The sequence below is a fragment of the Bos grunniens genome, chromosome 4 (genome assembly GCF_055505025.1).
Source record: "Bos grunniens cultivar Pamir isolate PY7600 chromosome 4, Bosgru_T2T1.0, whole genome shotgun sequence".
In the NCBI taxonomy this organism is placed as follows: domain Eukaryota; kingdom Metazoa; phylum Chordata; class Mammalia; order Artiodactyla; family Bovidae; genus Bos; species Bos grunniens.
Window position 1 is genome coordinate 79,250,230 of NC_141168.1, and position 26,179 is coordinate 79,276,408.

The following is a 26,179-nucleotide window of genomic DNA, read 5'->3' on the forward strand; positions in this document are numbered from 1 at the left end:
TTTTATAGGTAGGGATATTTTAAAGCATATTAGTTAAGGGACTTTCAAAGACAGATACCCAGTTGATAATAGAGCTTTGAATTGCTCCAAGGTTATTTGATTACCTGCTTAGAGCGTCTTCTAGCATAATACTATTTCCAATTCTCTTTTCTTTATTCTTGTCCCTGGGAGTATTTTCGATGCATTTGAAATACTCTATTACCTCTGTCTTTTTTTTTCTTAAACATCTTCCACCTTTACTTATGTACTGTTATATTCCTCAATGCCCTTGGCCTCATGGACAATGACTCAAGATGTACCCTCTTCAGTAAGAAATTAAGTGTCCTAATTGGCATCATGTTCACATGTGCTCACAAATGAGTCTGTTGGTTGAAGTCACTGCCTCTTTTCTCTCATGTTTTCCCTCTTCTTTTCCCGTTCCTTTCTGTCATGGCCACTGTCTGTGAAGCTAAGCGGGGGAGCCTGAGTGTTGCCAGTAGCGCAGTGCCCATTGGCAGCATGTGAACATCCATACCCAAGTGCTGTCTCTATAAGCTTTCAGTTCATCAGCGCGCTGGTGCCTGAGCAGCGGTATGTTCTACGCAGACGACGGCCTTATCATTTTCTCTGCCCCACGGTGCTGTAAGTTGCAAACCAAAGGGTGCTGCTTGTCTTTTAGAGTCTTTCAGTAATTATTCCATGAGCTCTTCATATTTCAATATTTGCCCAGATTCTCACATCTCTAATAAAAATGGTTTTGTTTTGGGGTTTTTCTATCTCTAACTATAGACAGGTATGGATGCCATGCTAACCCCTCTATTCTGTGTGTATAACCTGTCCCCAAACCAGACTCTTCTTAGCAGAACTCTCAATGTAAACAATGGAAATGTGTCCACATGTCACATCTGCTTCCAACTTAGTTAGACAAAGATACACACTGCCTTTTCTATTGTCTCTTTTTGTCTCCTCTTACCCTGGTGCCGTGTGTGTGTGTGTGTGTGTGTGTGTGTGTGTGTGTATACACATCAGATTGTCCTGACTCTCTCCTTCTTTGGTTCCTCCATATCCTCACACTAATCCATCCACACACTAAGCCAACATGTCTCACACAAACTCTCCTTTCCCACTTTTGCTTGTGTATTGATGGCAGGATGAGTAAGAAAGGAAGTTGGAGGCCAGAAGGAGTTTCTGAATTTTAATATCAGTTCTCACACTAATTCAACTTCTGAATGATATGGAATCACAAGGCTGTAAGGGATTTCAAAGGCATCACTCTCTAGATCTTCTAGATCACCCAGTCTAGATTTTTACATTTTGCTGCTGCTGCTGCTAAGTCGCTTCAGTCGTGTCTGACTCTGTGCGACCCCATAGATGGCAGCCCACCTGGCTCCCCCGTCCCTGGGATTCTCCAGGCAAGAACACTGGAGTGGGTTGCCATTTCCTTCTCCAATGCAGGAAAGTGAAAAGTGAAAGTGAAGTCGCTTTTACATCTTAGTTGAATATAAATGAATTTCTGAGGTTCCTTATTTCCTTTTGGGGAAATTATCCACTTTTTTTTTTTTTTCACTTCAAGGTACAATTTATTGGCTTTCTTCCAATAGTTCTTAAATCTACCACCTTGAATCCAGACAGAAAATGTCTGTTGCCTCTGGTTTATGACATTTCTTCAGTCATTCATAAAGAACTATCATGCCATTTTGTATCTTCTCATTGCTGCATTAAATATCCCCAGTTTCTTTGATTATTCCTTATGACACAGTTTGGAGTTACTTTAAGACCTAGATGCTCTCAGCTGAATGTATCCCATTTCGTCTTTTAACATTGTCTCTAATTCTCTTAACATGTGATCATAAGTTGTTATTCAGCAGTAAAAAAAAGTATGAAGTATGAAACATGCTACAACATGGATGATCCTTGAAAATTTTATACTAAGTGAAAGAAGGCAGTGACAAAAGACCATGTATATGATTCCTTTTATATAAAATGTCCTGAATGGGTAATCTATAGGGACAGAAAGTAGATTATTGATTGCCTAGGACTGGGGGTAGGAGGGACAGTGGAAAGATTGGGGGAATAATGGCTTTAGGGCATGGGGTTTCTTTTGGGGGTTATGAAAATGTTCTATTAGAATTGATTGTTGTGATGGCCACACAACTCTGCAAGAATACTAGAGCCATTGAATTATATACTTTTAGCGGATAAAATAAATGCAGTGTGAATTATATCTTAGTATAGTTGTTTAAAACATGATGGCCAGAAGGTAAAACAGTACTCTGAAGTAGATTGCTTTAACCTCTGTATTTCAGTTTCACTCTCTATAAAATAAATGAGTTGATACTATCTGTCCCACCTGCTTGATGAGGTTGTTGAATCATGTTTTTCAATGTCATAATTATGTAAATTATTAATTTGAATGATTTTTATCACCTTATATCTGGACTACTAACAAAATCCTCTTGCTGGTAACACGGTTTGTTAGGTGAAATGAAGTGAAGTAGCTCAGTCGTGTCCAACTCTTTGCCACCCCATGGACTGTAGCCCACCAAGCTCCTCTGTCCATAGAATTCTCCAGGCAAGAGTACTGGAGTGGGCTGCCATTTCTTCCTCCAGGGGATATTCCCACCCCAGGGATTGAACCCGGGTCTCCCGCATTGCAGTCAGACACTTTACCCTCTGAGCTACCAGGGAAGCCCATTTGTTTTGTTAAGTAAAATCCTTTATTTCCATCATATACTTTGCACTTAACTCTTTTAGCTGGTTATTCCTCTTAAACAAAACATACCCTGTTATGAAGTGAAAGTTTGTGTCCCTGCCCCTGCCATTCACATGTTGAAGCCCTCACTCCAGTATGACAGAATTTGGAGGCGGGGCCTTTGGCAGGTTATGGGTGAGGGGGTCCCATGATGGGATTAATGTCCTTATAAGAAGAGTTAGAGAGATTAGAGCTCTTACTCTCTACAGGTGAGAGCACAGCAAGAAGGTAGCCATCTGAAATCTAGAAGCAGAGTCCTCAACAGGAAACTAAATTGGCTGGTACTTTGATCCTGGACTTCCCAGCCTCCAGAGCTGTGAGAAATAAATTCCTATTGTTAGCACACACTGATGTGTGCTAAGATGCTTCAATCGAAAGACTCACAGATAATACAAAATGGAAATATGCAAACACTATGTTGAAAACTCACTCTGTCAACTTTAATTCCAGAGTTTCTGATGAACATCAACATTTAGACTGCCAAGAAATACAAAGAGGGTAAAGATGATTCATTATAATTCAAAGCTTGCTCCTTTTTGCTGATATCTTACAAAAGACCATAGGAAAAGTTGAGGCAGTTCTTGAAATGGCAGTTCTTGAGCCTGGCATGTTTGACTACTGCAGAACAGGAAAGGGCATGTCCAATTAGGAGGAAACTGGCAATCTCTCCCAGGCCCCAGGCTCCAGGCCCCAGGCCTTCCTTAGGAGACCCACTCTAAGGCTATCCTTCCTGTAGCATCAGCTCAGCCTTACCTTCTTGGAAAATTCAAGCCCAGTTTTTTTAACAAACTTTTTATTTTTAGAAAACAAGACTTATAGATGGTTGCTCTTTGGTTTCTGTTAGAGCAATTTCCTAATATAACACATCAAAGAAGACGTTTTTCTTTGCTACCAACCCAATCTTATAATCAACCAACATTTCCTGTGATATCTGTAAGGAAAAGTGTAGTAGTGCAAGTGACAGAGACCAGATCTTAAACCTATGCTCATTGATGACATGGAATTCATCAATGGGTGAGATGCCTCCAATGGCCACAGATTCCCCCAGACCAGGTAAAGCTGGAAGGATGGAGGATAGTGTGGATCAATTCCATCTCATTTTATGGGTGAGGAAGCCAAAGCCTGCAATAAGGAATGACATGCCCACTGGCTTCTGATTTACTAACATGGTCATGAATATTGGTGCAGAACTTGGCTTGGAAGCTTCTATGTAGTCCCAGAGGAGGTCAGTTACGGTGAGGAGCAGGTTTGTGTGGGTGTGTTGGTTCTTATTTTAAAAATATACTCTTTGATTCTTTGTCTCACATTTTCTCAGGTTTGAGGAAATCCTTCAAAATGTTTTCTGCTTGTGGAAAGGAACGTGAAAATGGATGGTAGGAGGGAGGAGAGAAGAAAAAAAAAAGGAAGAAAGTTGACCTCTTGTCCTCCCCGGACTTTTCTGTTCCGCACTTGACCTGTTCTGCTTTCTCCATGGCTCCATTCCCGAACCAGCTCGCTCTATCTCCCACCGCCATGAAGGCCAGCTGACACGGGTTTGCATTTTGAAAACCCTCGCGCGCCCGCCCGAGCTGGGCATGCTCAAACGCCCAGGACTGGTTTTTTTTCGGTTTCCAACTTTGGCAGCTCTCCCACCCGCACCCCAAGGGGCAGGTCCGCACACATCCCTGGGTGTGAGTAAACGGGAAGAAATTATCACACTCTCGAGTAGAAAGCCAGGTAGGGGAATTCCCCGAGAGGTTTGGGGCTCCGGGGGCGCTTCCCAGGGGCGCGCGCGCGGGTGGCCGGCCCTCGCGGGCTGTGCGGCGCCGGGGTCCGCGGCAGCGCGGGCGCGCGCGCTCATCCGAGGGGGCGAGGTCCGAGGGCTCGTGCGCGGGCGCGCGCTCTGGGAGTGGTCGCGGGGCGGCGGGCGGGGCGGGCAGGGGCGGGGACGCGGCGGCGCGCGGACGCCTCGCCGAGCTGGGCTTCTTAGAGGCTGCAGCGCGGCCACCAGTAGGAGGCCGCTGGTAGCTGTTCCCAGAGCCTAGGAACCTGGTCTTAGGGGGCGCCTAGGGAGGCGAGGAGTAGAGCCTGACTGTAGAAAAGAGCTGCGCGCTGCTGCTCGCCCTTCGGCAGAGAGCGCTGCCCTCGCTCAGTTTCGGAAGGAGGTAGGGGTGGCGTGGCCGGCGTCAGGAGGAATTCGAACGCCTGCATCCAGAAAGAAAGAATTCACCTGTGTTTCGAGGCAGCGCGCCGGACTTCGAGGGAGCGGCAGCCAGCTTTCGCTCCTGGCACAATGGGCTGTACGCTGAGCGCCGAGGACAAGGCGGCGGTGGAGCGGAGTAAGATGATCGACCGGAACCTCCGCGAGGATGGCGAGAAGGCGGCGCGCGAGGTCAAGCTGCTGCTGCTCGGTAAGAGCGGCCGGGCCCGGTTGGGAGCCTGGTGGGCCTGGAACCCGGGGGTCGGGCGGCAGAGCCGTGCGCGGCTGTGCTGGGCTCTTTGGGGTTGGGAAACCCGGAGGGGAAGTGCCAAAGCGGCGGAGGGCGCATCGTGTAGCGTCCGAGGATGGTTTCGGAGCGCGAGCTTGTGCGGCGCAGAGCTGAGGCGGGGGCCCCTCTCCTCCCTTTCTCTTTGCTCCCTTGGCCGCGGAGAACTCGCCGGTGGCGCGGCAAGACTTCACTCGCGTGCCTGGTGTGAAATTTCACCAGGAGCCCAGGAGCGGTTCGCAGGGAAGCCCCCTTCTTTTAAGTTAGCTCAGCTTTATGAAAATGAAAGGGCATTCACGAAAAATAAAGAAAAGCACCCCCCCGCGCTAAAACCCTGCGTACAAGGCATCGTATCGCGGTTGTGGTTTCCTCGAGGATGTCAAGAGTGCCACGTTTTGTGAAATCAGTGCACCTTTTGTGGGGCCTCCTTAGGGTTGAATTGTGTCTTTTTGGTGAACTTCCTATGGCGACTCAGTAAGGGTTAAAGAAGCACTGATTACAGGGGAAGTAGGCTATGCTGGATGCTGGATTTTTTTAATACTGTGGGGACATGGGAACCACCAAAGTTGGGTAACATTGGCTTCAGTAAAACCGATGTGAAAGGTGTGAATGGGTCACACGGGACAACAGGATTCTCCTCTGCTGCCAGGGCTTCTGATGAATGAGATTTGCCAGGTCGACGCAAGGCTTTTATTTGTTCTTAGTATTGTTCTGGTGGTGAAACGCTCTGCGGAGGTCTTTTCCAGTTGTTTGAAGGAAGGGAACGTGAAAAGAGTAATCCAGGATTTTGATTGAGGGATACATTTGGAAAATATTCACAGTTTAAGATTTTTGATGTGTGAGTTAGGATTTTCTTTTGTTTGCCCCGCCCCGCAAACACACCACACCACCCTACCTATAGGTAGCGAAGTAGGTGAAAGATTTCTTAGAATCTTTATTTGCACTGCAGCGACTGCTTTTATTTTTGTAACAGTTATAATAAAATAAATACTATTGCACAAGCCTATTTTCAGTAAGCTTCTGTTTCATTGGTTTAATGACTGCAGGAAAAATGGTGGGGTTTTTTCTCCATTACTAGTAGGCTTAGAAGCTGCAAACTTGGCATGACTAAAAGTAATAATGATCCGAGTCATTCTACAAGTAAACTGTGAAATAACTTTGCATTTTAGAGACCTGGTGGTTTTTCCACACCTCCCCCTACCCAAAGTAAATCTTTCTCAGTTCATACTGTTTACCTAAGTTTTTACATTAAAAAGAAAGTCTTTTGAGGAAGGCAATATATTTTTAGTATCTTGAACACAGAAGGAACATACCTTGGTATGGAAACATATAGGTGCTCCTCTTTCAAATGGAATGTGCTTGAGACAAAAATGGAAAAAGGATTGAAAAGTTCTCTTCCAGCAGTTTGTGCACTCCTGCTCTGATGTATTATTTCAGTGTATTGTGTGACGCTCAGTTTGAGTCAGCCATCCACCATGTTTGTTTAAAGGCTTGAAAAATGAGTCCTCTGGTATGGTAATATGCTTTAAATAGATGTCTATTAGAAATGGACAAGGATAAGGGCCCAAGGAGTTGGTGTTTGCTTATATTCAGAAGAGATCAGTATTTCTCAAACTTAGCACTATTGGCATTTTGGATGGAGTATCTCTTTGTTGTGCAAGCTGTGTTGTGCCTTACAGGAAGCTTAGCAGAATCTTTGGCCTCCAACTAATGTCTCAGGTATCTCCCAGACATGCCCTAGGGACAAGTTTAATCTCAGCTGAGAGTGGCTCTTCTAGACTGAAAAATATATACTGAATTTGTAGGGTAGAACCTGAATTTGGATCTCTACCATGAACTGTAGTGAGAGCTCTGAGGGAGGTGTAGCAGAGTTATGATTTTCAGAAGAAATTAAGGAGTTTTGTTTCTCCATACCAATAACATTAGAAAGCTTTCAGAATGACTTAAAATCTTTAGGTAGCTAAATTTTTTCAGCTCTCTTTTCTAGCTTTAGTCTTGTGCTGTTCCCACACCCTTTCTCTGTAGAAATCCCATCACAGCATCATATTATTGGCCCAACATTCCTCCTTGTCTGTCTTACTCCCATCCTACCCTCTACCCTTTTGCCCAGAATTCCAACATTCTAGTTCCTTTAAACAGAATGTTGGCTTATTCTTGGAATGTTTGAAAAAATATTTCTTTTTCCTAGTTTGACTTTAGCAGTAAAGTGTTGACCTTTGGTTCTTTTGGGGATTTTTTTTTTTTTTTTAGTTCTTAGTGTGTAAAGAGCTCAATTAAATCATTCCATGTAAAACGCAGCAACTGAATCATCTAGAAATGTAAAATGGTGTCTAGATAACCTATAACCAATGTCAATTCCATTTACATCAGGCTTTCTTTCTGTTTATTTCTTTTTCTCATCAAATGATTTTTTTTTTTAAGGCATAAAGCACCTAAGGTACCTTTAAGATGGTGTAGTAAATAGTCCATTATATTTCATTTTTTGTTAAGGCAAGAATTATATTTTAGACATGTGGTTGAGAGATTCAGGTATAAGACACATCAGTAAAAAGTTTTTGGTACTGGATGTCTATGTTATTGGGAACAAATGTATGTATTTTAAACTCAGAGGTATTTCACTGTCCTTACTAGGAGCAGTGAATTAGGCCTTACAAAACGGAGGACCTAGTCTAATTGACCTAAAGAAAATTAGGTCAGGGTTTAAGTGGTTCGACCTTTTAGATTTAGCTTTCAGGCTTTAGTATTAGAGTGGTAATCCTAAAGAAACTTATTTTAATAATGAAAGTTTTCTTTCCATTATATGTGACTGTCTCAAGGGAAAATCTTATTGTTATATCTTTGAGGATGTTATGACTTACCATCATCATTAAACCTGTTTCAGTGAGACTATATTGTACATATGGGTACTTATTACATATTTTATGATAATTTTCAATGATATATGAGGGTAGAAAATATGCCAATAAAATTTGTACAAATTGTTTTAAAATTATTTGATTCTGAAACTTTGAGCTGTTATTCTCACTCCACCCATTATCCTTCCCTCCACCAGAGTCATCCCCACAAACAAACAAATACAAATCCACACCTTTTATCTCCTTTAGCTTCTTAAAATGAGGTGAGGAACTGCATTTCTTCTACTTGGTGAATATTTTTCCATTCCTGCCACCCACGAGCTATTTGAGAAACTATACTGTTCATCGCTTTGCTTTCTTTAAACTTTCCCGTGACTCCTCTAGTTGAGAAATTATGGCATTGCAGGACTTCTGATTTTGCATTGCTTTAGCTATTTCCTTAGAGTTGGCTCAGGATCTCAGATGTCAGAAAGTTCCTTGAGTGAGTGAGTGGATCTGGTATTTCAACAGAGGTTGTTTCTCTCTTCCTCACCTGCTTTATATTAGCAGTTACTGTAATAGAAGCCACAGGTGGTGGTGATGTGTGTTTTGAAAGTGCTGATGTTTCTGTAATCTTCTCTTTTTCATTCTCATTTTTTATAGTTCAGGTTCTGCTCTGCCTCTGGCAGCCCAGTTGCAGTAGACTTTCCTGCCTTTGCTCTTCATTCACCTCTAGCCTACAGTAGGTATCATGCTAACTCCAGAAAACCATTCTTGACGTCTCCTTTGCCTGTAAAATAGAAGCTTTCTTGTAGACCTAGCTTCCCCCTGTCCTTGCGCTCTTTTCCTCAGGGCACCATTCTTCTCCAAAGAGGAATGCTTGGCATATGGTGAAGCATATTTGCACTCTGGCTTCCAGCATGATTTCGCTTTATGCCCTGTCCGCTTCCCAAACTATTGTGAGACTTCAGGAACAGGATCTTTGTAAGTCTTCCTGACAACCCTTTTATTTTGTCAAGTCCATATTTAGTTCTTAATTATGTTAATATCTTGTGTAGGACTAGAATTCACCTGGAATATAAACCTTATACTTTGCCATTTTTAGTATTGATGGGAATGTAAACAGAAAGGAAACAGTAAAAGTAAATGACAACCAAATAAGTGCATGGTATCTAAAAGCAAGTTGATTGGTTTAATAATTTTTTTTTTAATAAGAACTTTTCACAGTCATTATGTTTATTTGACACGTTAGGTAAATTCAAGAAAATGACAATGGATACCTGAGGAGGGTCTTTTATGTTGTTATAGTGTAGTATTATTCCTTAAAGAATTTTCTTTTATTAAACCTAGATCTCATTTTTTTACTCTTTATTTTTGGACTCTTAGCTATAAAGAACATGAAATTAATTTATCAGTGATAGAAAATTAGTTCAGTTCAGTCACTCAGTCGTGTCTGACTCTGCGACCCCATGGACTGCAGCATGCCAGGCCTCCCTGTCCATAACCAACTCCCGGAGCCTCCTCAAACTCATGTCCATTGAGTTGGCAAAACCATCCAACCGTCTGGTCCTCTGTCATCCCCTTCTCCTCCCGCCCTCAATCTTTCTCAGCATCAGGGTCTTTTCAGAGAGTCAGTTCTTTGCATCAGGTGGCCAAAGTATTGGAGCTTCAGCATCAGTCCTTCCAGTGAATATTCAGGACTGATTTCCTTTAGCATTGACTGGTTGGATCTCCATGCAGTTGGATCTCCATGCAGTCCTTCCAGTGCATATTCAGGACTGATTTCCTTTAGCATTGACTGGTTGGATCTCCAAGGAACTCTCAAGGGTCTTCTCCAACACCACAGTTCAAAAGCATCAATTCTTTGGCACTCAGCTGTCTTCACAGTCCAACTGTCACATCCATACATAACTACTGGAAAAACCATAGCTTTGACTAGACAGACCTTTGTTGGCAAAGTAAAGTCTCTGCTTTTTAATATGCTGTCCAGGTTGGTCATAGCTTTGCTTCCAAGGAGCAAGCTGCTTTTAATTTCATGGCTGCAGTCACCATCTGCAGTGATTTTGGAGCCCCCCAAAATAAAGTCTGTCACTGTTTCCATTGTTTCCCCAATTATTTACCATGAAGTGATGGGAACAGATGCCATGATCTTAATTTTCTGAATGTTCAGTTTTAAGCCAACTATTTCATTCTCCTCTTTCACTTTTCATCATGAGGCCATTTAGTTCCTCTTTGCTTTCTGTCATAAGGGTGGCATCATCTGCATATCTGAGGTTATTGGTATTTCTCCCAGCAATCTTGATTCCAGCTTGTGCTTCATCTACCCTGGCATTTCACATGATGTACTCTGCATATAAGTTGAATAAGCAGGGTGACAATATACAGCCTTGACACACTCCTCTCCCTATTTGGAACCAGTCTGTTCTATGTCCAGTTCCAACTGTTGCTTCCTGACCTGCATACAGATTTCTCAGGAGGCAGGTCTGGTATTCCCATCTCTAGAAGAATTTTTCACAGTTTGTTGTGATCCACACAGTCAAAGGCTTTGGCATAGTCAATAAAGCAGAAGTAGATGTTTTTCTGGACCTCTCTTGCTTTTTCCATGATCCAGCAGATGTTGGCAATTTGATCTCTTGTTCCTCTACCTTTTCTAAATCCAGCTTGAACATCTGGACATTCACAGTTCACATACTGTTGAAGCCTATCTAGAAGAATTGTGAGGATTAGTTTGCTAGTGTGTGAGATGAGTGCAATTGTGTAGTAGTTTGAGCATTCTTTGGCATTGCCTTTCTTTGGAATTGGAATGAAAACTGACTTTTTCCAGTCCTGTGGCCACTGCTGAGTTTTCCAAATTTGCTGGCATATTGAGTGCAGCACTTTCACAGCATCATCTTTCAGGATTTGAAATAGCTCAACTGGAATTCCATCACCTCCACTAGCTTTGTTCATAATGATGCTTCCTAAGGCCCACTTGTCTTCACATTCCAGAATGTCTGGCTCTAGGTGAATGATCACACCATCATGGTTATCTGGGTCATGAAGATCTTTTTTGTATAGTTCTGTGTATTTTTGCCACCTCTTCTTAATATCTTCTGCTTCTGTTAGGTCCATACCATTTCTGTCCTTTATTGAGCCCATGTTTGCATGAAATGTTCCCTTAGTATCTCTCATTTTCTTGAAGAGATCTCTGTAGTATTTCCCATTCTATTATTTTTCTCTATTTCTTTGCACTGATCACTGAAGAAGGCCTTCTTATCTCTCCTTGCTATTCTTTGGAACTCTATATTCAAATATGATACCCAAATTATAGGATGTGGTGGAAGATGTTATTTAAACCTTGAAAAGAGTGCTATGATTTTTAAGACAACAATTGAGTGTCCAACCACAATCTTAATTTGTATTTTGTTATGCACTTCTCTCTGCCTTGGAAAATTCAGTATACCACAAATTTACATGGGAGGACCTGATGTATTTGTCATATTTCTAAGTCATGTATTTTTTGGTCACATGTTCTGGCTTGTAGTGACCCAGTGTCTGACATCCTAGAGTGTGACACTGGTGAAACTGGACCCCAGATGGCATTTGAGTTCAATAAGCTAAAGTCAACAGCACCTGATTTTGTAATGCTTAGGCTGCATTCTGTTATAATTTGTTAAATGCTACTTTAAAACTTTGACAGAAGTGGGGCTAAAAATCCTAACAGAAATGAGACAAAAATAATTTTAAAATGAACGTTCATTACCACAAAATTAGTGGCTTAAAACAATGCACAGTTTGTTACCTTTACATTTCTGTAGGTCAGAGCCTTATACCAAACTCAAGTCAAGATGTTGTTAGGGCTGCTTTTTTTTGGAGGTTGTGGGAGAGAATCCAACCTCTGTCTAGAGACTACCTGCTTTCTTTGGCTCATGGCCTCGTCTTCATCTTCAAAGCCAGCAGTGGCTAGTGGAGGCTTTCTCATGTAGCGTGACTCTCTTGTCTCCCTCCTTCACCTGTAAGGACCTTTGTGATCACTTTGGGCCCACCCCAATAATCCAGGATAACAGACTTATCTGAAGCTGAGTCTTGAATCACATCTGCAAAGTTCCTTGTTTTGCAGGATAACATGCTAATAGATTCCAGGGACTGGGGGCATGGGCATCTTTGGGGACTGTTATTCTGTCTACTGTAATCTGCCCTCTGGCTCCCAAAGATTCATGTCCGTCCCACGTGCAAAAACAGTTGTTGCTATTCAGTTACCAAGTCGTGTCCAACTCTACACCCTCGTGAACCGCAACACGCCAGGCTTTGGTGTCCTCCAGTGTCTCCCGGAGTTTGCTCAAACTCATGTCCATTGAGGTGGTGATGCCATCCAACCATCTTATCCTCTGTTGCCCTCTTCTTCTCTTGCCCTCAATCTTTCCCAGCATGAAGGAAGGTCTTTTCCAATGAGTCAGCTCTTCGCATCAGGTGACCAAAGTATTGGAGCTTCAGCTTCAGCATCAGTCCTTCCAGTGAATATTCAGGTTTGGTTTCCTTAGGAAATCAAATCAGACTGGTTTGATCTCCTTAAAGTCTCAGCGCCTTATGGCATCAACTGAACACCTGAAATCTCATCCAGATCTCAGAATCTACTTCTGGTATGGGTGAGAATCTTCATATAATTTATACTGGAACCAAATTTCTTTTTATCTGTGAAACTATAAAACACATTATCTGCTCCCAGAATATAGTAAGAATGCACAGCTTATAAAACAGGCATCAGTTCAGTTCAGTCACTCAGTCGTGTCTGACTATTTGCAATCCCATCAACTACAACACGGCAGGCTCCCCTGTCCATCACCAACTCCCAGAGCTTTCTCAAACTCATGTGCATCGCGTAGGTGATGCCATCCAACTATCTCATCCTCTGTCGTCCCCTTCTCCTCCTGCCCTCAGTCTTTCCCAGCATCAGGGTCTTTTCCAGTAAGTCAGTTCTTCTTATCAGGTGGCCAAAGTATTGGAGCTTCAGCTTCAACATCAGTCCTTTCAGTGAGTATTCAGGACTGATTTGCTTTAGGATTGACTGGTTTGATCTCTCTGCAGTCCAAGGGCCTCTTAAGAGTCTTCTCCAACACCACAGTTCAGAAATATCAGGATATCAGTAATAGTCATTCTCATTCAAAAAGGGATAAAGTGGAAAGAAAAAGGCCTGCGTATTCGGTCCCATACACTTTGCAAACTACGTTAGGTTTCAAGGCCTACGAACACTCTTGGTGACTATGCTTCACTTTGTGGCCTCTGGACTCCGCCCTTCAATTTTCATCCTTTCTTTTCAAGGAAAGGCAGCACCTTTTTATCAGCCTGTTTCTTGTCTGTATGATGGTGATCTGACAGCATTCTTTCATTTGGTACTTTTTTCCTCTCCCATTTTCCTATAACCAGTAAAAGAAAAACAGGTTGCACCTTCAACAGTTTGCTTGCCAATCTCCTTGTCTAAATATCCAAGTTTATAGTTCACAAGTTCTGCTTTCCACATAACTGCAGGACATAATTCACTTATGCTTTGCCATGAAATAACAAGGGTTCCCTTTCCTCTAGTTTCTAATAATACGTTCCTCCTTTCCATCCAAATCCTCAGCAGCAGCACATGTTAAGTTCACCTGTTTATTGACAGTCTGTTCGTGATGGTATTTAGTTTTCTCTACCATCTTCCTCACTTTCTTCTGAGTCTCACCAGGGGAGCCATTAATATCTGTATTTTAAAAAGCATGTCCAGGCAAATCTTGGCTTTTTTTCCCTGCTTCTCAGAATTCTTTCAGCTTCTACCCATTGCTTAATTCTAAAGCCATTTCCACATTTTTAGTATTTGTTGTAGCAACGCTCTACTTGCAGATACCCTCACTGATATCTCGTGTTTAACTTGGGGAATGCATAATGTTGGTAATTTTATATCCTTTGCTGCTGCTAAGTCACTTCAGTCGTGTCCGACTCTGTGCGACCCATAGACGGCAGCCACCAGGCTCCCCCGTCCCTGGGACTATATCCTTTGGTCCCTTGTAAGTTACTTAACTGTTAGGATAACAGCGAAACCAGCAATTTCTGGTGCTTCATATTGAACTTGCGGTATTTCACTTGAGACGTAGTGTGAATGAATAAGACTTTTCCTTTGTTTGCCGCCTCTTCAGTGAAGTTTTTCCGGACCATTCAGTCTAAATTAGTCTTCTTTCCTCTCCCTTCCAAGGTTACACCACTTTGAAATCATCTTGTCCTTTTGCTTTTGTGTTTGCTGCATCTCTACATGCGGAGCGGTTTCATCAGAGCCCGAACCCTGTACGACTTATCACCTACTGAGGTGACACATCCTAGTCTTTTCATAAGCATTAATTAAATGAGTAACTAGTTAAATGATTCATTTTGAGTAATAGTCTTTTAAAGGGAAAAAGTCAATATATTATCCTTGTACTTTGGGTAAATTAGTGAATTTTGGCCCATTGTGTGCCTATTTATGTTTAATACCTTGCTGCTGCTGCTGCTGCGTTGCTTCAGTTGTGTCTGACTCTGTGCGACCCCATAGATGGCAGCCCTCTGGGCTCCTCTGTCCCTGGGATTCTCCAGGCAAGAACACTGGAGTGGGTTGCCGTTTCCTTCTCCCATGCATGAAAGTGAAAAGTGAAAGTGAAATTTGCTCAGTTGTGCCTGACTGTCTGCGACCCCATGGACTGCAGCCTACCAGGCTCCTCCGTCCATGGGATTTTCCAGGCAAGAGTACTGGAGTGGGTTGCCATTGCCTTCTCCAATACCTTGCTGCTGCTGCTGCTAAGTCACTTCAGTCGTGTCCGACTCTGTGCGACCCCATAAACGACAGCCCACCAGGCTCCCCCGTTCCTGGGATTCTCCAGGCAAGAACACTGGAGTGGGTTGCCATTTCCTTCTCCAATGCATGAAAGTGAAAAGTGAAAGTGAATTCGTTCAGTTGTGTCTGACTCTTAGCGACCCCATGGACTGCAGCCCACCAGGCTCCTCTGCCCATGGAATTTTCCAGGCAAGAGTACTGGAGTGGGGTGCCATTGCCTTCTCCGAATACATTGCTAGTTAGGAGTAACTAGATAGAACCTACTATGTTATATCTAACAGAGTTCTAAAAAATAACAGAGGACCAAATTCTTGTTACATGATCAGAAGAATATTTTGACTCTTGCTAAGTGGTTGGAGTGAAATGTGATTTTTTATTTGTATATTCTGAATACATTTTTTTAACTGTGTATTTTATATTGAAGTATAACCAATTTACAGTGTTGTGATAGTTTTAGGTGGGCAGCACAGGGACTCAGCCATACATATACATGTATCCATTCTCCCCAAAGTCCCCTCAGGTCCAGGCTGTCACATAACAATGAGCAGAGCTCCCTGTGCTACACAGTAGGTCCTTGTTGTAAACACATTGTTTTTAACAGGATTCTTCACATACTATTTGAATGCTTTCTCAAAATGCATACAGTCATGCAACAAGACATTAAATATACTCTCACAACCATATCTGTCCTACAGGATGATGCGACTCTGGGTAACTCTGGCTTGCAGGAGCCAGCAGGGGTGCTCAGAAGCTCATCAGTGTGTTCTTTATGCCTTGCTGACCTTCGTCTGGTGAGAATTGTTATTGGTGGCATTTGTTAAGTGTGGTTCATATTTTTGGTATTTTTCCTTAGGTTTGCTAAATCCTTGGGAGAATTTACAGTCTACTTAGGGAAAGAAGATGTATATGTAAAGGTAACGCCTCACAATGGAAAATGGGGGAGAAGTGGCAGAAGAGACACCGGGGGCGGGGACTGCTTGTTGATCTTGTGAGATGAGGGTGGATGCGGCATGCATCTCAGAAATCAAGTGGTTACAAGTCTGCCCGTTGCCTTCATGTACTTCTGAGGGACTTGTGGATTCTGTCAGCGGTAAGCTTTGTATTGAACCTAAACCTACAATCTAGAAGAGACTTTGCCATCTGTGGTTTACAGTCCTTTTTCCATGTACAAGGACTTCTGTTCCTCCAAGGCTTTGTTGTTGTTGTTCTTGTTCTGTAGGGAGACTCTCCACTGGGGAAAGGTGGTTGACCCAGAACTTGGGCAGTAAAATGTTTTCTTTAAGACCTTGGGCAAGTTAACCAGTTCTTTAAGCCTCAGTTTTCTATAAATTCCAGACGATAAGTATTGCTATCCTATAGTGCTGGGAGACAAAGTCAGGTAATGTATGTGCAGTACTTAGACCAGTTGTTCATGGCACACACATCTTAATAAGTATTGATATAAACTGTTATTATAAATACTTCAGAGACTCCGTGGAATCAGCCCTCCCTCCCTGCCTCCTTGCAGTTTGATCCATTTATGGTCACAAATATTAAATCTTTTTGTTGACTCTTCTTAGCAAAGGGTGTGTACATAGCTGAAGAAGTATAAAATCAGTTGTAATTACTAGTTTCCAGTGCTACCTCAGCTTTCTTCTGGGACTTGGATTTCTGTTAACAGACTCCCCACTGGGAATAGACCAGCTAAATACCTGTGCTAGGGTAAGAATTCTGTAGAGAGTGAGTTTTGAGTAAATAGAAAATTTTACAAATGATTTAGAGGTAATTTTCTCACCATTTTATTACCCATTCATAGAATAAATGCAGCAGTTTCCTGCAAACTTTCCTTTTATCTTTCTTAAAAATAAAACATACCTGTTAATATAAATTATGAAACATAATTTGAGTTGATTCAAATGAATATGCCATTTATTACAGAAGTTTATGATTATTTCCCACAAATTTTAGAACTTCTGAAACTTCCTGTATTGCTAACTCAAATAGATTCCTAATAAAACTCCAGAATTAAAATGAATTTACTTTTAAGAGAGAAGCAGCATCTCTTGAAAAGTGGTCATAACCTTGACATAAAAACAATGAAGCATTGAATTTGTTACAGTACTTACGCATTTTAATAATTTTTCAAAGAAGTCCCTTAAGACTTAACCTTGAATTACCTGGAATTGTTCTGTTTACCATGCCTATTTAACCTATTTAAGGTTTCTACCAGATTTTTTTTTTAATCCTGTACTTATCTAATCTACAATATATTTTTTCTTGTTTGGGCACATGCCTTTTATTTATTTAAAGCGGAACCTGTAAGTAAACCATACAAGATCAATATAATGTAGTGGGAGAAGAAAACTGCCTTCTGATTAGTAGTGTTGAAGTTAATCTTTTGAAGAATAACAGATTTCTATGAAAAATTTGATCCCCTGAGTTTTTACAAACTGAGCACATCAGTGTCCCTAACAACCAGATCAAGGCATACCTGCCAGAGATGTGTTGTGACAGTACAAAGTGCTGATGCTGGTCAGTGGAGTTGCTGGAAATGATGAGATGGTGCTCCCCAACTCAAGGCCAGTGCTCTGCACGGGCTTCAACTCCTTCATCCTCTCTTGGCATACAGGACGGTCCCATCCTCTCTGATTCTGTCATCTTCACACTTCCTTAAAGTCTCCTGTGTCTTGTTCCATAAATAATCTCTAGTCATGCCTGGCATTAAAAGTAATAAAATCCAGATAAAAATTAAAAGTAATAAAATCATATACTCCTTTATAATGTTTCATTCCATATTTTATCATTAAACTTTTCAAAATACTAGGCTATATTCCCATCATTTCCACTTTTAATTCAGTATTTAAGCTGCTTTATGTTTTAAAATTGTGGACTTTTCTAGTGATACCAAATTATTGAAAACTATACAAATGCTCATGGAATGCACACCAATATCTTTTTTAAAGAGATAATGTCGTGTGACTTTGCTTTGTTCACTGAAGTTTCTTTTATAATTAGTTTGGGCGTCTCATTCTAACTTCCACATCTCTTAACCTCTCTCCTGTTTTTTGGGTTTTTTTTTTTCATCCTTTGTTGTGTGCTACTTAGATAATCTTCTAGTTTACTTTCTCAATTCAGTAATAAATTAATGTGCCTTGTAACATAAGTGTTATTTTTTTACTTCTAATGGTGACAATTTTATTTCTAGAAACTTTTTAATCTTTTAAAAAATAGTTTATTACTGTATTTTTTGTCTTAAAAAATCACTTTTATTAATACTAACTTCATAGTCTCTTTGCAGCTACTTGTAGTGTCTTGACTGTATCTCATGGTAAGTAGATTGTACTCTCTTGCAGTTTTTTTTGTGTGAGTGTATATTAACCAATACATGGCCTGTGTGAATCCTGGGCACCCTGTATTGCTGCAGTTTTCCTCTCAGTCTTGCGAACTGAGGGCAGAGGACAGGTTTATTTCTCATTTACCTAACATGGTGTTCTAAAACTGGAAGCATCATCGCTCCTCCACTCACTAAACCACTTTCTTCTTCTTCCTGTTTCCTTCTTCTTACTTCCTGTCATCACCAATCCTTCACTTTTTATTTGTTCTCTCACCTAATTAGTCAAAATCACCATTGACTTTATTTTCTAAGTATTTTCCTGCCTTACTTTTTTTTTTTACCATCCAGCAACCTTGAATTTGAATGTTTATGGTTCCTTTCATTCCTGTGCTCTCTTTTTTTTTTCTTTTGCTTCCCTCTACCCTTCACTTACGAGATCTCTGCTTAGGTTGAGAGGTGTGGGTGTGTGTGGGGTATGTGTGTGTGTGTGTTCACGTGCGCCTGTGTGTGTGAGCCCCGTGGGGAGGGTCTTCTGGGGATCCTCATTCACTTCCACTGTGCCCATGAGCCTGGCAGACAGCTGGTTCCCCATCTACTGGCACCCACTGCTGAAGTGGGATATCGGTGCTGGTCCATTGTGTCTCGTTTTATTCACAGCCAGGACCATCTGCCTCACTGCCGTGGCTGTCCTCTGTCTCTACTGGTGCTGTGGGCCTCCTGGTCTCCCCCTTTCCAGACAGCCCTTTCTTGCAGAGCCAGAATGTGGTAGCCAAGCTGTGAGCCCCCTGAGAGCTCTGCCTTGTCTAGTCACCTCAAGCCTGTGGAAGGTTCTGTGTGGCATCGATGCTGTGGTGATGCCAAGGTGCTGGAGGGAGACGAACTTGCGTGTTCTCTCTGCAGAGTCACACCACCAGGCTGCCTGAAGGTATTGCTGCCTTAGGCGACTTTCTTCCCCCAGGATCCCAAATAAGCCCTTCTTTCTTTAGCAGGCTCTTCTCTGACATCCCATTCATGCCTGAAACGTGGGCTCAAAAAGATGAGCCTAGAGATGACTCCGTACCTCCCTTGTCCCCGTGTGCCTTTTGAGGTTGCTCTCAGACCACTGAGTGCCCTGTGGCTGCCAGGGTTGCAGTCTCTGCCGTGTGATACCTGGAAAGTACGCCATGTGTCTTCACCCATTTCTGTCTTGATGACACTGATGAACCCTTTTCTGCCTCTTTCCCATTATTCATGTAAATGTGAAAGAGAAAAAAAACCAAAAAAATTTTAAAAGATTTCTCACATTACATTCTCTATTGTCCTTTACCTTCCTGCTCTGAAGCTGGTTTTTTTCCGCTACTGTCCTAATTGTGAGTTCTTGCTGCTCCATGTGTGCTCACCTTTATTTTCCTAAAGCAGTTCTTCTTAAACACAAAAAGGTAAGTCGTAATCTTTTAAAATGCAGGTTCTCATTCAGTAGGTCTGGGATGGGATCTGAGTTTCTGCATTTCTCACAAGCTCAGAGGGGATCCCTTGGCTGCTGATCCACAGCCCAGGCCATACTTGGAGAAGCAAATTCCTTGAGTAGGTGATCCTCCTGGATTGTTCCCATTTATCCATTTGTACACATTTTGCAAGACTTATCCTGTCTTTGCCACATTCTTGAAGCCTCCCATAACCTTCTCAATAAAGTATTTAAAAGAGTACTTTGTTCAGAGTAAGCACTCATTATGTTTTATGCATTCACATATATGTGCATGCATGTATAATGCTTGTTGTTGTTTTATTGCTAAGTCATGTCTGACTCTTTTGCAGCCCCATGGACTGTAGCCCACTAGGCTTCTCTATCCATGGGATTTCCCAGGCACGAACACTGGACTGGGTTGCCATTTCCTTCTTCAGGGAATCTTTCCGACCCAGGGATTGAACCCATGTCTCTTGTGTCTCCTTCATTGGCAGGTGAATTCTTTATCTATGAGCCACTAAGGGAGTTCTGTATAATTCTTACCACTTACCATTTTGTTGTCAACTTTTAATGTTAATCTGGAGTCTTGTTTTAGTAGTGCATTTTGAAAGAAACTACTTGATACTATCTTGCATGGAAGCATGCACTTCCTGGAAAGTGATCAAAAACTATAATTAGTGATAATGAATCTTCTGTGTGTTTAGCAAGAATTTTTAAGTGGATTTCTTCTTTTGATGATATAATTGTTCAGGTCAGGTTGCATGTGACCTTATAATTTTTTATGAACATTTTCATCTGGTAAAGTTCATGATGAAATTCCTTTGTTAGAAGTAAAGAAAAGATGGTTATAAAGTCTGAGGAAGTTTATAGCCATTGCCACTTTTATAACCTCAGCTTTCCTAATCTATGTGCACATATAACACATTTCCCCTGCCCTTAAAGGGAGTTCTGGTCTTAGAAAACTTATCTGTCACATTAATGTTTACTGACTTGCACTTACAAAATGTGATTAAATATAGCATAAATGTTCAATGACTTGTGTTTTCATTATAGTATCATTAGCTGGCCGGGCTTACTTTAAGTTAGCTATGACATCTGGTTCTTATGAAACATATGTAAATTCATTCAACGAATATTTATAGAATGCCAACCCTATGGCCTGCATTTAGGTATCTGGGAATGGAAAAATCTCTGGGAAGCTGGTATTAATTAAAGTAGAGAAAGCATTCTTTAAGCATTTTACCATTAGATAAGAACAATATGGTTATTTTTGGCATGTTACAAGTTTAAGTATTAAAAACTGGATTCTGGGTTTCTTCCACTCTGACATTTGTCTTACCCTTTGTAGTAGAGATCATTTTAACTTTGCTCTGGATGATTGCACTTTATACGTCAAGTTGAATTTTACTGCTTTTTGCCAAAAGCTGTTCAAAAACTTTCAGAGCAGAAAATATGTAATGAGCTCCACAGTGACTTATACTGTGCACGTGGTATTTCAGAACTAATTTCCAGGAAGGTTGTCAGTCTACAAACATAGCCCATTGTAGTTCTTGCAGTCACATCCAAAGTAACTGAAGCTCTAATCTAAGAAGTAAGCAGTATATAAAGAATGATTCTGAAAAATATGAAACTCTTAACAGATTCTTCATGCTGCTGCTGCTGCTGCTAACTTGCTTCAGTCATGTCCGACTCTGTGCAACCCCATAGATGGCAGCCCATCAGGCTCCATCGTCCCTGAGATTCTCCTGGCAAGAACACTGGAGTGGGTTGCCATTTCCTTCTCCAATGCATGAAAGTGAAAAGTGAAAGTGAGGTCATTCAGTCATGTCTGACTCTTAGCGACCCCATGGACTGCAGCCTTCAAGGCTCCTCCGCCCATGGGATTTTCCAGGCAAGAGTACTGGAGTGGGGTGCCATTGCCTTCTCCAACAGACTCTTCATAGTGGCTAGCTTTTGACAGTCAGTCAGCAGGACTTAAGCTTTGTGTGATTTATAGACTTGTGTAGAGTTTGAATTACGTTTGGGTGTGTGTGGATGTTTTTGTTCATTAGTGGGCAAATGTTATTTTAAAAAACAAAAATGTTAGAAAATTCAAACATCAGAATGAGTCTGTCAGGTACGCAACTTATTTTTTCTGAATAAACATAGCCATGAAGAATTTCTAGAATGAGTTCCTATACATGGGGGAATAAGTTGAGAGTTGAACTTTATTAATTTAAGAATTATATTCTTAAAACATAATTTGTCATAATGATTTTGTCTGGATTCTGAAAGTTAAGATTGTGTGTGTGTGTGATGACTCAGTTGTGTCCAACTCTTTGTGACCCCATTGACTGTAGCCCACCAGGCTCCTCTGTCTGTGGAATTCTCCAGGCAAGAATACTGGAGTGGATTGCCATTTTCTTCTCTAGGGGAATCTTCCCGACCCAGGATTTGAACACAGGTCTCCCGCATTGCAGGCAGACTCTTTACCAGCTGAGCCACCCGGGAAGACATCTTAAATTAAGAAAATCTAAGTTAAGATTAGGTGTTTAGATTTTTTGATATTTCTAACTATTAAATATTATGTGGGTAAGGTTGCAATCAATATAATCAGCTTATTTGCTAGAACATTTCAAGTGCATATATAGGGGAGTAATTGTTTGTCACGTGTTTCCCATATAGATAGTATGATTGAAGAGAAGTTGGTTTTTAATTATGTATAAGTATCATTTACATTTGTTGTCATTTCAAGCTTTAGTTTACTATAATTAACTTTCTAAAACTTGATGTGTGGCCTTAAGGAAGCATTTAGCCAGAGCCTTTGTGTTATTAGTCTTTTGAATGCATTTCTTCTATTAATAATGGATTATATGATATAGATCCATGGTAGTTTCATACTTTAATGCAGTCTGCTGTTACAGCATCAGTAAAGAGACTTTATAAAAGACACATTGTTCAACTTTCTTGGACATAACATATTCACAAAGTTTTTTCTTCCTTTCTAGCTCTCTACTTCTCTTAATTTTATATTTAATGATAGATCTCATTCTCTTAAATGTAAACTGGCATCTGTGCTGATAGATACAGTAAATATCTGACAGGATAAGTGTGTGAAGAACATTTCTGTTGTTAGGTGGGGCTCTTTATTGGCTAGGAAGAGATGCTCCTCAAGCTGGCTCTGACACAGAGGGCGTCATTACAAGAGGCTCAGAGGAAGCCCAAGGCTGAAACTCTTTAAATTGGCAGGTGAGGAATCAGGGCTGGGACCTTTGGTTCTGGCTTGTGTACAGCACTGCCTCCATGATTTCCATCCAGCCGCTGGTTTCCACATTCCATGAACTTAAAGTTCACCTTGCACCACTCACAGCCTCAAACCCTTAATTCAGTTCAGTTCAGTTCAGTTGCTCAGTTGTGTCTGACTCTTTGCAACCCCATGAATCGCAGCAAGCCAGGCCTCCCTGTCCATCACCAACTCCCGGAGTTCACTCAGACTCATGTCCATCAAGTCGGTGATGCCATCCAGCCATCTCATCCTTTGTCGTCCCCATCTCCTCCCGCCCCCAATCCCTCCCAGCATCAGGATCTTTTCCGATGAGTCAACTCTTCGCTTGAGGTGGCCAAAGTATTGGAGTTTCAGCTTCAGAATCAGTCCTTCCAAAGAACACCCAGGCCTGATTTTTAGAATGGACTGTTTGGATCTCCTTGCAGTCGAAGGGACTCTCAAGAGTCTTCTCCAGCACCACAGTTCAAAAGCATCAATTTTTCCAGGCTTAGCGTTCGTCACAGTCCAGCTCTCACATCCATACATGACCACTGGAAAAACCATAGCCTTGACTAGACAAACCTTTGTTGGCAAAGTAATGTCTCTGCTTTTTAATATGCTATCTAGGTTGGTCATAACTTTCCTTCCAAGGAGTAAGCGTCTTTTAATTTCATGGCTGCAGTCACCATCTGCAGTGATTTTGGAGCCCCCCAAAATAAAGTCATCCACTGTTTCCACTGTTTCCTCATCTATTTGCCATGAAGTGATGGGACCAGATGCCATGATCTTCGTTTTCTGAATGTTGAGCTTTAAGCCAACTTCTTCACTCTCCTCTTTCACTTTCATCAAGAGGCTTTTTAGTTCCTCTTCACTTTCTGCCATAAGAGTGGTGTCATCTGCATATCTGAGGTTATTGATATTTTTCCCGGCAATCTTGATTCCAGCTTATGCTTCTTCCAGCCCAGCGTTTCTCATGATGTACTCTGCATATAAGTTAAATAAGCAGGGTGACAATATATAGCTTTGATGTACTCCTTTTTCTATTTGGAACTAGTCTGTTGTTCCATGTCCAGTTCTAACTGTTGCTTCCTGACCTGCATACAGGTTTCTCAAGAGGCAGGTCAGTGGTCTGGTATTCCCATCTCTTTCAGAATTCTCCACAGTTTATTGTGATCCACACAGTCAAAGGCTTTGGCATAGTCAATAAAGCAGAAATAGATGTTTTTCTGGAACTCTCTTGTTTTTTCGATGATCTAGCGGACGTTGGCAATTTGATCTCTGGTTCCTCTGCCTTTTCTAAAACCAGCTTGAACATCTGGAAGTTCACAGTTCACATATTGCTGAAGCCTGGCTTGGAGAATTTTGAGCATTACTTTACTAGCGTGTGAGATGAGTGCAATTGTGGGGTAGTTTGAGCATTCCTCAGCATTGCCTTTCTTTGGGATTGGAATGAAAACTGACCTTTTCCAGTCCTGTGGCCACTGCTGAGTTTTCCAAATTTGCTGGCCTATTGAGTGCAGCAGCACTTTCACAACATCATCTTTCAGGATTTGAAATAGCTCACCTGGAATTCCATCACCTCCACTAACTTTGTTCATAGTGATGCTTTCTAAGGCCCACTTGACTTCACCTTCCAGGATGTCTGGCTCTAGGTGAGTGATCACACCATTGTGATTATCTGGGTCATGAAGATCTTTTTTGTACAGTTCTTCTTTGTATTCTTGCCACCTCTTCTTAGTATCTTCTACTTCTGTTAGGTCCGTACCATTTCTGTCCTTTATCGAGCTCATCTTTGCATGAAATGTTCCCTTGGTATCTCTGATTTTCTTGAAGAGATTTCTAGTCTTCCTTTCTGTTGTTTTCCTCTATTTCTTTGCATTGATCGCTGAGGAAGGCCTTCTTATCTCTCCTTGCTATTCTTTGGAACTCTGCATTCAGATGCTTATGTATTTTCCTTTCTCCTTTGCTTTTTGCTTCTCTTCTTTTCACAGCTATTTGTAAGACCTCCCCAGACAGCCATTTTGCTTTTTTGCATTTCTTTTCCATGGGGATGGTCTTGATCCCTGTCTCCTGTACAGTATCTCGAAACTCGGTCCATAGCTCATCAGGCACTCTATCAGATCTAGCCCCTTAAATCTATTTCTCACTTCCACTGTATAATCATAAGGGATTTGATTTAGGTCATACCTGAATGATCTAGTGGTTTTCCCTACTTTCTTCAATTTAAGTCTGAAGTTGGCAATAAGGAATTCATGATCTGAGCCACAGTCATCTCCCGGTCATGTTTTTGCTGACTGTATAGAGCTTCTTCATCTTTGGCTGCAAAGAATATAATCAATCTGATTTCAGTGTTGACCATCTCGTGATGTCCATGTGTAGAGTCCTCTCTTGTGTTGTTAGAAGAGGGTGTTTGCTATGACCAGTGTGTTCTCTTGGCAAAACTCTATATTAGCCTTTGCCCCGCTTCATTATGTGCCCCAAGGCCCAAATTGCCTGTTACTCCAGGTGTTTCTTGACTTCCTACTTTTGCATTCCAGTCCCCTATAATGAAAAGGACATCTTTTTTGGGTGTTAGTTCTAAAAGGTCTTGTAGGTCTTCATAGAACCATTCATATCAGGTTCTTCAGCATTCCTGGTTGGGGCATAGGCTTGGATTACTATGATATTGAATGGTTTGTGTTGGAAACGAACTGAGATCATTCTGTTGTTTTTGAGATTGCATCCAAGTACTGAATTTCAGACTTTTGTTAACCATGATGGCTACTCCATTTCTTCTAAGGGATTCTTGCCCACAGTAGTAGATATAATGGTCATCTGATTTAAATTAACCCATTCCAGTCCATTTTAGTTCGCTGATTCCTAGAATGTCGACGTTCACTCTTGCCATCTGTTTGACCACTTCCAATTTGCCTTGATTCATGGACCTGACATTCCAAGTTCCTATGCAATATTGCTCTTTACAGCATCGGACCTTGCTTCTATCACCAGTCACATCCACAACTGGGTATTGTTTTTGCTTTAGCTCCATCCCTTCATTCTTTCTGGAGTTATTTCTCTACTGATCTCCAGTAGCATACTGGGCACCTACCGACCTGGGGAATTTCTCTTTCAGTATCCTGTCATTTGCCTTTTCATACTGTTCATGTGGTTCTCAGGGCAAGAATACTGAAGTGGTTTGCCATTCCCTTCTCCAGTGGACCACATTCTGTCAAACTCTTAATTAGTTTTCTAAAATTAGACAGATCTGATCTGCCTATCACAGCTTTTACCCCAAGCTCTGAAGTCACAGGTCTTTGGAAGGTGAAGAATGGGCCTCCTGTTGATCCAGTGCTCA

The 26,179-nt window shown here is 41.6% G+C and overlaps 1 protein-coding gene across 2 annotated transcripts in view; it reads left to right on the top strand.

Moving 5' to 3' along the window:
* The first annotated feature begins 4,290 nt into the window (after positions 1–4,290).
* The window catches only part of GNAI1 (G protein subunit alpha i1), a 105,690-nt gene continuing 83,801 nt past the window's right edge, over positions 4,291–26,179 (top strand). Inside the window, exons 1-2 of one of the 2 annotated variants that reach the window (XM_086397155.1) lie at positions 4,291–4,447; positions 4,957–5,121. In XM_086397155.1, the coding sequence (XP_086253281.1) occupies positions 4,306–4,447; positions 4,957–5,121 (307 nt within the window). In that variant the 5' untranslated portion in view covers positions 4,291–4,305. Of the gene's footprint in view, positions 4,448–4,698; positions 5,122–26,179 lie in introns of those variants that run through there. The other variant, XM_086397154.1, reaches the window with a different exon arrangement.